At 34.6% G+C, this 13,755-nt stretch overlaps 2 protein-coding genes across 3 annotated transcripts; one reads left to right on the top strand and one right to left on the bottom strand.

Moving 5' to 3' along the window:
* Positions 1-833: 833 nt before the first annotated feature.
* Positions 834-5,005, top strand: LOC107416122 (3-hydroxyisobutyryl-CoA hydrolase-like protein 5). Of its 2 annotated transcripts, none has more exons than XM_048472308.2 (16): positions 834-943; positions 1,475-1,552; positions 1,687-1,770; positions 1,890-1,958; positions 2,105-2,168; positions 2,269-2,342; positions 2,426-2,509; positions 2,625-2,709; positions 2,787-2,872; positions 3,342-3,463; positions 3,574-3,634; positions 3,756-3,854; positions 3,938-4,039; positions 4,149-4,190; positions 4,428-4,534; positions 4,633-5,005. In XM_048472308.2, the coding sequence occupies exons 2-16, from the start codon at positions 1,517-1,519 to the stop codon at positions 4,682-4,684; spliced, it is 1,167 nt and encodes a 388-aa protein (XP_048328265.2). In that variant the 5' UTR covers positions 834-943; positions 1,475-1,516; the 3' UTR covers positions 4,685-5,005. The 2 variants fall into 2 exon arrangements, with proteins under 2 accessions (XP_048328265.2, XP_015880068.3); XM_016024582.4 differs by lacking the exon at positions 834-943 and adding an exon at positions 1,010-1,180.
* Positions 5,006-5,423: 418 nt separating this feature from the next.
* LOC107416134 (protein VACUOLELESS1) lies at positions 5,424-13,409 on the bottom strand. Its single transcript, XM_016024593.4, has 15 exons — positions 12,490-13,409; positions 11,919-12,209; positions 11,157-11,296; positions 10,783-10,888; positions 10,607-10,699; positions 9,561-9,650; positions 9,359-9,472; positions 8,955-9,062; positions 8,738-8,811; positions 8,227-8,281; positions 7,576-7,757; positions 7,111-7,240; positions 6,787-6,889; positions 6,247-6,344; positions 5,424-5,821 (listed from the first exon to the last, which is right to left on the bottom strand). Exons 1-15 carry the CDS (start codon positions 13,273-13,275, stop codon positions 5,657-5,659), a joined length of 2,535 nt encoding a protein of 844 aa, XP_015880079.3. The 5' UTR covers positions 13,276-13,409; the 3' UTR covers positions 5,424-5,656.
* Positions 13,410-13,755: the final 346 nt, after the last annotated feature.

Raw genomic sequence — 13,755 nt, 5'->3', positions numbered from 1 at the left:
ACTAATTATGCACATTAATTTAAATATATGTAAATTTTTTGTTTAGAAGCAAATATGGTAAGTAATATGCGACCAAACAAAATTTTGGTAAGCAATAACTATTTTATTATTCACGTCCCCAAAAAAAAAAAAAAAAAAAAATAAAAAAAAAAATATATATATATATATATATATATATATATATATATATATATATATATATATATAATATGTTATATATAGAAACTATATTATCATTGAATAAATAAGGAAGAGATACGCAAATCCCTATTCCTCTAATTTTGAAATATTAAAAAAAATTAAAAAAGAAACAAGTAAAGCTTGAGCAAACAATGTCACCATTCTGAATTGGGGATCCCATTTCCCTAATTTCACATTTGTAAGGAAAAAAAAAAATCAACAAGCAATAAATATCAATAATCAAATTATCTATTGATCTAAAACACCATCATAAAATGAAAAAGTATAATTTTTTTTTTTGACTAATTGTATATTAAAAATCACGTATCAATATTTGATTGATTTTGAACTGATTTTTTGAAACGTTCACTTATCAAGGAAAATATTAATGTGCTGCTATTTGTATTTTTGGCTGTCCCCTATACCCTTCCTACCCGTGACTCGAACCCGCGCAACTGTGGCGCAGGTAGTGGCTCTCGACCACGCGAGCTAGCCAGCTTCGTCTAATGTGCTGCTTTTAATAGTGTTCCTAGTATTATTCATTATTAAAACACAGAAGAGTTGTGAAATTCGTCTACCAAAATACCCATATATCTAGTAATTTGAAAAAAGAATAATCATGATGGAAAAATAAAGAAACATTTATTGAACGTAGTTCAAGGAGGTTGGTGGTGGGTTAAGAGTCACACCACCTCACACTCAAACCTACTGATGAGTTAGACATCGGTAGATGATGATGAAAGTAAAAACAGGTGAAATGGTGGTAGGTAACATAGACTTCTTTACCCGGCTCTCTTCCTCTTTATGGACTTGAAAAAAAAAAAAAAAAAAAACGTTTACTTACCAGTTTCTCACACTCTTAACGCACGCGGTTAGCTATGATAGCTACCAACCCATCCAATCTCTCCCTCCACATTTTATTTCTTCATAATCCCATTTTCTCAATTTGATCTGGGCATATTCTTTTTTCTTCAATCTTGCAAGCTTTACTGTTGTTTCTGTAAGTCAATCCTCAGTTTTGTTCTTCATTTTTTTTTTTTTTTTCTTTTAATGATGTTCCCGCTTTCACATGCATGTTTCAGTCTCCTGCTTCATATTGGAAGCATTTTTTGATATATATATATATATATAGATTCTGGTTATTGTAATCATTTTTTGATATATAATCCTCTTAGAGTTTGCAACTTTGTTTTCTTGGCTCTGCTTTTAAAAGGATTCTATTCTAATGGACAAGAAGTTTGATCCATTTCATTCAATTTCATCTCTAGCTTAGTAGTGTTTTTTTTGGATGCAGCTTGTTGACTTTGAATCAATAAAAGTAAGCTGATGATATAAAATGGCTCAAGAAAAAGTTGTAAATTCAAGCGAAGAGGTAATTTCTTGTCGATTCTAATTGCAGGAAATAATATATATATATATATATATATATCTGTAATTGGTGCTTTCTTGTAAACAAAATAATTTTCTCGTAATCACAAAGTGGGAATTGTTGTAAATGATTGTCAGGTTCTTCTTGGGGAAGAAATAGGTCATGTGAGGTTGATCACATTGAACCAGCCTCGTCAATTGAATGTCATCTCAACAAAAGTGGTATGCTCAATGAGTTTAACCCAATTCTTGTTGTTTACTCAATTCTTAGTTTTGCCTCTTTAAGTCAAAAAACCTTGTTTCTTGTACCATGAAAACCTTGTTTCATGTACCATGAACAGGTTTCTCTACTAGCAGAAAACTTGGAAAAGTGGGAGAAAGATGATAATGCAGAGCTTGTTATAATCAAGGTTAGTTAGATCCCTACTGAATTAACCACCATTGCAGAATTTGGCTTGATTACTATTTTCACCATAACATAGCCCAACCAGTTTCCATATTAGATCATATTAGGCATTTGGTCATGGTTAACTGTGTTGGTATTTTTCTTATATAGGGAGCAGGTCGAGCATTTTCAGCTGGTGGAGATTTGAAAATGTTCTACAATGGCAGGAAAACAAGTAAACCTCTATCACTAATAAATTTATATTGGTTTCTGATCTCTGATAGAGACAGAGATATCAAGCTAGGCAAAGTTACTTATGAATTGTTTTGTGGCAGAGGATTCCTGTCTTGAGGTGGTCTATAGAATGTACTGGCTTTGCCATCACATTCATACCTACAAGAAAACCCAGGTAACATAATGAAATTTGAAACTGAAAAATTTCCCAGACTACATTATAATATGTGCTATAAAAATGTTGATGTTTATCACCAGGTTGCTCTTGTAAATGGTATATCAATGGGTGGAGGTGCATCATTAATGGTTCCAATGAAGTTCTCAGTTGTCACAGAAAAAACTGTGGGTATACTGTCCTTCTTGCTGTTTCAATATGATGTTCTTTTGTTTTGGTAGCCTAATTTACCTCTATGTTTCAAACCAAATTTTGTGATCCATTTTAAATGCTTGAACATAGGTCTTTGCCACACCAGAAGCTAGTGTCGGGTTTCATACTGATTGTGGTTTCTCATACATGCATTCTAATCTACCTGGGCATCTGGGTAAGCTGGTTTATATAAAATAGACAAAATCTTCATTTTTTGCAATTAATTGTTAACATGTGCCGATGTGTTTGTAGGTGAGTTCTTGGCCTTAACTGGAGCAAGGTTAAATGGTAAGGAATTAGTTGCAGCTGGACTGGCAACCCATTTTGTCCCATCTGAGGTGTGTTTGGAAAATTCAATTGTGCTTCTGTTCCAATAATATTGTTCTAAAACCATGCTTGGATGCTATTAAATATTGGTACACATGTAACAAGAAAAAGGTATACTGTTTGGTATCCAACATTGTTACACAGAGATGTGGTTTCTTGGTCATTTTATATACTGAAACTGAGATCTCATGTTGATTCTTCACTTAAATCTCACCATACTCATACCTGGAAAAGCTTAGGAAAACAAATAAATTAGACACCTGGACACATACGCACACTCAAGTCCAATCAACATAGCTGATTTGACGCACCTTGACCATTTATATCCCAATTTGGTTACATACTTTAGCTAGAATAGATTAAGAGACTGCCTTAACCATTCTTCTGCTAACTTTTAAGTCTTTAGTATCAGTTTATTTGATTTAATATTGATGCTCATTTCATTACTCTATATTTGATTATACTGTTTTTGTATATCAGAAATTGCCCGAGCTAGAGAAGCGTTTGATAAGTTTAAACTCAGGCAATGAGAAAGCTGTTAGATCTGCAATTGAACAGTACTCTGTGGAAGTGCAGCTTGATGAAGACAGTGTCTTAAAAAAGTAATAAATCTTTTAAAAAATGATTAGTAGTTGCCATTTCTTATTGCTACATTATCAGCCACAAGCTTCAAAGTGTAATACTATAAATATTAAGCTTTTTCGGTTTGCAGGCAGTCAATAATTGATGAGTGCTTTTCCAAGGATACCGTGGTTGATATTATAAAATCATTTGTAAGATTTCCCCCTCTGTTGACTTAAAATTTCAGCCCAAGATTGCAAATTTTGTATTTCCAAGTCAAATAATGCATATGAAATATATATATATATATATATATATATATGCCGGCTTCAGGAAGTGGAGGCAAGCAAAGAAGGAAATGGATGGATTGGTGCAGTACTGAAAGGGCTAAAGAGATCATCTCCCACAGGATTACAAATAACACTAAGATCGGTAATAGCATCTTATAACTAGATCCCTAACAGATGCATATTGCCATATTGAGATTATATTGTCTCTATATTATGATCTTTCAGATTTGTGAAGGCAGGAAGCAATCACTGGCTGAATGTCTGAAGAAGGAATTCAGGTTAACAATAAACATATTACGTTCCACAATTTCTGGAGATGTCTACGAGGTAATTATCTCAGTTTTAACAATATTAGTATAAATACAGTTGAATGTTTTAAAACAATATCATTTTGCTGCTTCTGAGATAAACTTCTGTTTCTAAATTTGATGGAAAGGGTATTAGAGCTCTCACCATTGACAAGGATAATGCACCTAAGGTACTCTCTTCTCCTTTCTCTCCCTTTCTTTAGGTATATTGTAGGTCTATGAGTTGGGAATTAGATTGGATTGGACAAACTACAAAAGCCTTGGCCTCAAGTACCTTCCTAGTCTATTAGCAGTAATAATATTTGAAACTCTCTAGTTGACAGTGGGGAAAAGTCCCACATAGTTACAAGGGTCAGAGCTCTTTAGTCAGAAATTTTTCTTGACCATGAAAAGTCATCTTATTACAGTGGGATCCACCATCTCTAGACAAAGTGGATGACAAATTGATAGACCAAGTATTTCAGCCCTTCCAGACAGATTTGGAGCTCCAGATTCCAGAAAATGAAGAATCCAGGTAAGTCTGCCTCGAATTTTCTGTTACTAAAGAAAGAGGGAAAAAAGGGTAATCAATGTTATATCTTAATTATTTACTGTATATTGGATGGATTACAGGTGGGATGGTAAATATGAGAGTTCAGCCTATGCAACTCTGAAGGTGGACTAAGCAGAATTTCTTTGTAAGCGGCATCATCATCATGAATGCTTGTTCATCAGGAAAGTTAGTACCTTCATATGCTTTTTTCAGGGCTTCGTTTTTAGTTTGGCGCGGATGTAGCTGATTTGTAGCTTCTCCAGTAAAATAAATTTCATTGTTAAGGGAGTCTTCGTATCTGCTGCTTCTTTGTTAAAAAAATGAATGTAAAGTCTGTGCATTACAAATAGAGCTGACAAAACTCGGTGGTGCTGGAAATAAATTATGTGCTTTTCATAAACCATATAATAGAGAATAAATAAATATATAAATGTCTAACAGATGCGTTGTTCATCGATTGGCATTCTATTGTTGTCATGTTTAATTTTGATCTGGTTGTTTCTGATAAATTTGAATGTGGATCATTGTTCACTGATTTTTTGATGGACTTGATCGAGGGCATTCGAGCTGGCGACTAATAGCTCAAGATCTTTTATTTATGTGTGGAAGAAAAACTAAAATAGTCATTTCAAGTATGTCTGTGAAAGGATAAAACATTTTAGAATGTAGATTTCCTTATATTTTTATTGTTGTTATGCTCTTTTATCTCTGCAATAAAAAATAATAATAATAATAATAATAATGAAAACCGATAAGGATTACGTAACTATTACTTCCAAAATTATAAGTTCCAAGTATAGAATTAGCCAATTTATGTTCAAAGAAATATGGAATACAAGAATAACATAAACATTAAAGAAACACAAAAAAAAAAAAAAAATATATATATATATATATATGAAACATTAGCAACAAACTAATCAGTCATGGGCTGCAAAGAACTGATAGCCAGTCATTGAGTATCAAATATGCACACAAAAATTCCTCTGAAACACGTGTGTTTACATTCATCCTGTAATATACAACATATGGAGAAGAATATGCACACCATGCATACAGGCAAAGTAGAAAGGAGACTGATAATAAATAAAAACATAGGCGTGACTACGATACTCCTTGAAACGATAGTCGATCTCGAAGAGTGTCAAAGATTGATGAAGCTGCAGCATTTTGTGAAAAGGTTAATTTTAGTCGACCCAGCAATTCACCATCTTTAGCCTGAGAAGCAGCATCAGCAGCTTCCTTGACCATGCCAATCCGAGCATAGGACTGTCCAAAATTAAAGGTCGCATTAAACATATTGCAAATATTATTCAGAAGGCTGATTAATTAATGGATAGTCACTAAATAGAACTCCAAAGACATTGGTGAATCAACAAGATTACACAAATGCACACATATATGTCCATCCTTTGAAACAGACATAGGGAGAGAATCAATTCGCAAGATTCAGTACAACGTTACTTGTTGAAGTTTGAGCAAATAACAACCCCCAATAAAAATATATTCCACGCCAAAACATATGATTGGCACAAATCAAGAAATAGAAAGAACAGAATCCCAACAATTCTCACCACACAGGGTAAATAAGATTACGAAATTTATCTCTACCAGCACCAAGAACTTGTTTCATTCATGCCAGATGTGAGGTGCATATAATGTATTTCACTATCTGTCAGAAAGGTTTAGATTACCTCTGCTCTCTCTCGAGGATCTGCAAGTTTAGGGATGTATTTTAGAGCTTCCCCTTTTTCATCAGCATCAATGCATGCTTCCACAAATGGCCGATAACCTATTTGGTGTCCAAGATCATAGTATCCAACTTATAAGGTTCCAATTCAAGGCCAAAAAAAGAAAAAAAAAAGAAAAGTATATATATATAAATAAATATCTAAACATAACTCTTTATATTTGGTAAAACTGTGCATGTATCAAGCATAATAACATCAAACAATGCGTTTTCCCACAATATCTTAAAAAATTGAAGTGACAAAGTGACTTTGATTATCCATGAGACGTGTTTCATTCAATTTGAAGCTACAGACATTTTCTATATAAGCCCATATGTTGCAGACATTTCACTGCAATTTACTGAAAACTTGTTGCATGGCAAATCTATTAGACAAAACTCATAATTAAACAGAAGTAGGTAGCAAAAATCACTTGCAATTGAAGAAAACACACTTAACATAATTAATATTCCATCTTGATTTCTGAGACAGGAGAAACATTACCAATTGGTGGCCTCTTCTCCTTTGAAAACTTTTCCAGAGCATCCCAATCTCTGATTGTAGCCAAAGCAAAAACTTTAAGCCAATACCATCTCTTCTCAGAAACCTGAGAGAAAATCAGAACACAGAAATAAAGATGAAATTGCAGCTGAAAGTGATAAAACAAATGAGAGTCAACAAACAATCACAGAAGATGACATTTGGCACATCTTCTGTGGCCCAGTGAATACGATTTCAATAAGTGGAGCCTTTGCCCCCTTCCCATGGCACTCTACCCTCTCACTCCCCCTCCCACTGGCTTGGCGGCATGTGTGTAATTTTACAAACCTTGAATTCCGTTTTCACTTTCATTGCAGCTCGATGATTTCCCAAGACAATACAAGTCCGAATCGTATCACTGATACTTGAATCAACAAAAATGGCTTGCTTTGTGGTCACTTCTAATTCATGCTGTATTCTGTTGTTGAGGGGGAAAAAATAAAAAAATAAGAAAACAAATAAACAAATAAAAACGAAGGGAATGTTATTTCATGAGCTCTTACATCAACTATGTAGAGATTTGTAAATATCTAAACTTTTCTTTTTCTTGTAGAACAAAAGAAACTATTATTTAGCATCTCTAAAGTTCAAACTGTAAAGTGTAAACCATGATCATCCGCATATTGTAACATAACTATGTAATCCACTACATCTGCTCTGTCAATAAGCTTTATACAGGAAGTATCAATGTTGTTGATGTTGCAAGTTGAATTGACTACTGGTTAATAACCAAAAAATTGCTTTATATCTAACCTTAACAGTTTAGCATGCTCCTCAGCAGCCTTTGACTCAAAGGTGTGTTCCTTAGTTTCTGAGAAAAGGTTTTGCGCTTTTTCAATCAGTTTTATGCGTGGACCATGGAGTGGAGATCCTTTACTTGCCATTGGATTTTTTCCAAGCTCCCATGATTCCTTCCATAAAAGAAAAGCCACCTCCTACAAAACCAAATAAACTTAATATTGAAACCAACTTTCCACAAAAGATCAGGAAACCGATTAGGCATTCATTTGAAATTTTGAAGTCTTATATATAACACTTCCTACATAGAGCAGCAACTCAATTAACCATGTAAAATACAAAAAATAATAGTAATAATTTAAAAACCATTTCCCCAATTTAGAAATAAAATGAAACCATAATATCATGAGTAAAAAAGTACAGATATTTGTCTATTCCAAGAAAAAGTAATATGTTTCACTTATCATAATGGATATGTTGTTCCTTCAAATATCGGGAGCTGTGACTCCAATCCAATACATTAAGCATTATTTATAACACCTTCCCTAACAAACAGATAGTGCAACATATGACAAACAGACTAGTTTCCTACTCTAATAAAAACCTTTCTTGGAATTGCAGATATGTCATACATAACATATAAATCCAAATACAATTCAAACCTACTTGAAGTTGTCCATTTGATAGGAAATAGTCCTTCAAGAATTCGTGCTTATAGCACCTGAAACAAAACAGAACAATACTCATTAAAAACCATAAATCTCCAAAAGCCTAACCTGAAGTGTGCCCAGCTATGTATATCAAGTCAACAGGACATAGAATTAACACTCCAAATGTGTAAGTCTGTCAAATAATGGAGCTTACACGTGGAGAACAATAAATCACAAGATGGTGGTTACCAGGATTTGAATACATGACAAAGGCAAACATTTGGGCCTAGGAACAGACCCAGACTTAGAAACAACCCATGTGCCCCGTTATACACCTAGAGGTCTGATTTCCAATACAAAAACCTAGGTTCAAAAGGCAAATGCCTCAAGCAAATTGAAGAGTACAATTACAACAAAGCACCACAACTATAAGGAATATCTACTCTTGCAAATAAACGTACTCAAAAATGATTATATAACAATGAAGAAAATGATAAAATTTCATTAAATCAGACAATACTGTATACCTTGCATAAGCTACAAACAAATCCCGTGCCAGGTTTCTTGGCTGTATCATTCCAAAAAATTCCAATGGTTGCCTCTGCATCAACAGAAGAATGACCATGTAACAGATAAATATATTTGTAAGTCATAATGGTTCGCAAATTATATTATATGATTCAATATGTAGTAATAAAATAAACAAATAGAAGCAACTTTTTGGAGTCTTACTGGAAGCATTACCTTTTGCCAGATATGAAATAAAACAAGATAGACAAGGTCAGTATCACCACTTTCAGTTGCCTTCATCAAAGCTGTATCCTCTTCTCCTATGCTCAACAAAAGAGGGACCTGAAGTGAAATAGTTATAGATATAGTCAGTATGCAAACAGAATTTTGTAAATGCTAATAGCAGCATTTTTTTTATCAGAAGACCTTTCATATTTGTTCTTCTGATTGGAAACGTGCCAGACTTTAGTTGATGACAGGCAAAAAATGCCGCCAAAAAAAAAAAAAAAAAAAAAAAAAGAGTCCTTCCGCAGCATAACTATTCTTTATGCTAAAAGAGGACAAAAGAATATACATATATATATATATAAACCAAAAAACAGAAAAAAAAAAAAAAAAAAAAAAAAAACACAATATACCTGTTTGGAGGAACGTGGTTCATGTTCAACAAGCATTGCAGCTAACTTCCGGCGGCCATTTTTGTCAGCATGAGCAGCAACTGCTGCATATGATATCCCTTTGCATAATTTCAACTGAAATCAAAAGACCACATAAGACTGTGTGTTCCTTGAAATAAAATGGGTATAACAGTACGAAAGTAACAGCAATTATAACCAATACCTTATCAAGTAAGATTTCAAGAAGAATGGCATCAGGAATTGCCAATGAAGCTGTTATTTTTGAACAAGACCAGTGCATTATCACCACCTCCTATAAGCCCATAAGAGAAAAGAAAACACATAAATAGTGGGTCGTAATTCCCGTATGGAAGGTAGAAAATATATTGAGAACTGAGGCTAGTAAAAAACTAGCATTTAGTTAATAATGAGAAGCTAGAGGACAAGGTGTCTCATGGTCCATCTTTCAGAAGTACAGAGATATATCTATTGTTACACTGTGGACATACAGACACATACTTCCCTTGCAACATACAAAATATAGCATCCAAGTATTTAAAAACCATAGAGATTAATCGAGAAGAATTAGGAGGCCTAAATTTGGGGACAGAACAAGGATTACAATGCTAATATCATAAACTAATGTGAAGCCCAAGAATCCAGCACCTCCACCTTTTGCTAATTTTACAAATATGAGATAATTGCACTGTCCCCATTAATGCTTCAAATGGGAGCTGGTAATTTATGATTGATGTAAGACCAATAACTTGTGTTTGTGCTTTCTCATATTTACACCACCACAAATGTGCTTTCTTCATATATGCTTGTTGCAGATATCAATAATGGTTTTCAGACTTTCAAAGCAAAGCTATTGCTAGGATTTCAAACTTAGTACATAAAAAAGCATCAAACATTTTACAATTGTTAATCCAATATATATTTTCAATCAGCATCTCTCTTGTAATTTCTCATATCCTAGCTTATGAAAACAGTCATGTTAATATCTTGAACTGAGTTATCATTTTTTTTTTTTTTCAAACACTGCCCCATAAAATTTAATTTCTTTTTTTCACTAATTATGGTGCAAGAACTCTTCAAAGATTCAACCAAGGTTCAGTCATTAATCTTGAATGAAGATTAGAAAATAGACTATTGAGGAATTCCAATAGAAAGTGAAAGATATAAAGGCAAATAAATATATATTTTTTGGACATCAGGTAAAGGAATATATTGATGATCTACAAACTGGTAAAAAAACAAATGACTTACTTGATTCATCCCAAGGTACTCTGATATTCGTAATGCAAGAAGGTGTTGATGGGCATTAATCAAACGACCAACCAGAACAGATGGTGTAAGAAGCTGAAGATAACAAGTTGTTCAGTATAATTCCAGGGAAAAGGATTGAGCAATGGATGAACAAGATAGAACAGTAAACTTGAAACCTTATATTGTTGTATACTAAGAGAGATGCCAATCTCATGGCTGCGAACAGCATTTAAGACCCGAAGAATTTTACACATCTCTTGAATACGATCACGTTGAAAATTGCTGCCAAAGCCAACTGGATATCATTACCGAGAGCACAAATCAGAAAAAATGTTTGCTCTTTTGAACAATTTGAATGCTAAAAGCAATGCAGGAGTTGGATATGTGGATATAATCACAGAATCACAGAATAGTAGGCAAAACAAGTTAAAACAACAGATGATGTCAATATTAACTGCAAGAAAACTCGAGTAACATTTCTAATTTGTTGTAATGCATGGTTTCTGATATGCTACGCTCAGCTATTTCTATGATGCAAAACCAGACTAACCTGCAAAAAGCTTGGCCATAGCTCGCAGCTCTTAGCAGTGTTCGTTGACGTAAAACATCGAACTCATGACCTGCAGCATCAATACATGATTCAACAGCCTCAGGCAAGGACGACCGTATCAATCTCAAATTCTCATCTGCCTGGTAAAGAACAAGAAATTAGTATTTACTCAAGAAATCAACTATAAGAAACCACCCAAGATCATTTTGGCATCTCAGTTTTCCTTTTCTGTATAGTTCTTATTTCAAAAGAAACAGAAAGAAATATAAACTATTAACAAAAAGGTAGAAGTTTAGATCAAATGCATGCACGATCTTCCTAACAGCCTGTTTAACTTATGTTTAACTAAAACAATTCATGTTAATAAGTTCCCATGATACGGGTATTTTCCATGATTTACTTGTATAAAACAGCTAGAAGAAAAAGTAAACACAAAATGGCCCAACTTGACAAACTTCCTAACAAGGACAAATTTATAATGTTCATTCGTTGGTGAAAGAGTAATGGAGGTCATTAGGCATACAACTAAAAACAGGAATATGAACCATGGTTTGTTGTGTGTATATATATATATATATATATATTGGTGACTTGAAAATTGAAATATAAAGATAATCTCTGTGACTGAACAATTAGAACCAATCAAGCCCCAAAAGCTGTTGCATTTTAGTGTGCCATAATGAACTAATGGAAAATATTTCTTTTAGCATAAAAATTAAAAAAAAAAAAAAAAAAAAAAAAAAAAAAAAAAGAGGCACCAACCTTCGCACTACGTCTGTCAAAATGGTCCAAGGCATCATACAGTAAAGCTGCAGGTGATGTGCTTCCAATCTTAAAGATGGACTCTGTGGAATCAGGAACCCGTTGCAGAAACTCCATGCTTGAATTAGACAATATCCTGACTCCATCACACTCGGGAATAAGGATTATGGGTTCATCATAAAGGTAGCGAACCGGATCTCCTCTAGGCCCCATCATCAACAGCATATCATCCCAATACAGCAACACTGTGTCCATCCCACACCATGATAGCTGCTCTGGAGGAAGCGCCGACTGATGAAGAAATTAAATTAAAGGTAAGACATTACATGCCACTCTAATACTAATACTACAAGGGGAAATGGAATAAAAACCAAACGGTAAAGATATGGATAGCCATGAAAGTTGAATTCTATGGATTTGTGTAACAAATTTGCATTTGGCATAAGATTAAAATTCGTGCATTGAATAGAACAATGTAATTTAGCTCAATTGCATTACAGCAAACATAAAATTAGCGATAAAAGCACATTGTGAATTCAACAAAAGCGATTGCAATAACCCGAAAACAGACCTCGCATTCTTGCTCCATAATCACTTTCTGCAAATCGGAGGTCATAACCAACAGACGGCCGTCATGCGTGAACGAAGCCAGCCACTGACCGTCCCGAGACACGGCCATCTTCTGCAAGGGACCGCGAAGAACCTCAGCACCCAATTGCTGCACACCATCCTCCTCCACAGCCACCACAAAGGCCTCCCCAACACCAAGAAGCACCTCTACATTGCCGGACATGGTGTACTGAGGCTCGATCACCGCCATACAAAACGGCAATTCCTCAATGCCCGGGTCAGCAAGCTTGCAGGGTTTAGGGTTCTTGAAATCGGGGATGCAGAACAGCTGATTCGACTCGGTGATGCAAACGACGCCGTTCCCCCAGAAAACGCAGTCGACGACGTTCTGCTCGAAGCACTCTTTGCCCATGGAGATGTTGGGCTCGAGAGGCTCGGCGTGGATGTTGTAGCGGTAAACGGTGCCGTCTTGGACTATACAGGCTAGGGTTTGATCGTCGGTCCAGGACATGCCGATGAGCCGGCCGCCGGGGTTTTTCCAAACGGTCTCGGAGAGCTGGACTCCGGCGGAGTTGAAAATGCGGAGCTTGCGGAGTGCGGATTCGGAGTGGAGCTGGACGATCTTGGAATCGTCGCGGATGATCGCGATTGGACCACCGAAGGGAGCGCAAGCCACCTTGTTGCGACTGAGGTCGATGTGCTTCCATCTCATTCGGTACAGCTCCGGCTTACGGTAGTACCGGTTGTAGAGGAGCTGCCATTCGGCGGCGACCGATACGTTCGCCATTGTTGGTGGGTTAGAGAAGAAGGGTTTTAGGGAATTTTTTGGGGGAAATTTTCCGTTTCAGATCGGAGAGATTCGAGAATTCCTTACATTCATCTTGTTCCTTCTGATTCAGAGGAGTTGTACAATAAGATAATAAAAATTAAATAATAATAATAACAATAATAATAATAAAAGCTGAGAATTTAAAAATAAATAAAATAAAAGTTTATATAATTACTAGCCTTTCCATTTTTAGTTTAAGAAATTGTGAAATGGATGATTTTTAAGTATTTTTTATTTAATCAAAAAAAAATCTTTACTAAAATTAACACTCCAGAGAAAAATTACTAAAAATAATTAATCATGGATGAATTTTTTTTATTTAAATTGAAATTTTTTAGATTAAAATTGATAAAGTGAGAAACATGGACAAATATTTTTTCTTTTTTCAAAAATTTACTTTTAAAATTAATAAAAATATATTGTCCAAATTAAATTTTC

This window comes from Ziziphus jujuba, chromosome 4 (genome assembly GCF_031755915.1).
Source record: "Ziziphus jujuba cultivar Dongzao chromosome 4, ASM3175591v1".
In the NCBI taxonomy this organism is placed as follows: Eukaryota; Viridiplantae; Streptophyta; class Magnoliopsida; order Rosales; family Rhamnaceae; genus Ziziphus; species Ziziphus jujuba.
The sequence above is the reverse complement of the archived record's forward strand: the minus strand, read 5'-3'. Positions and strand labels throughout refer to the sequence as shown.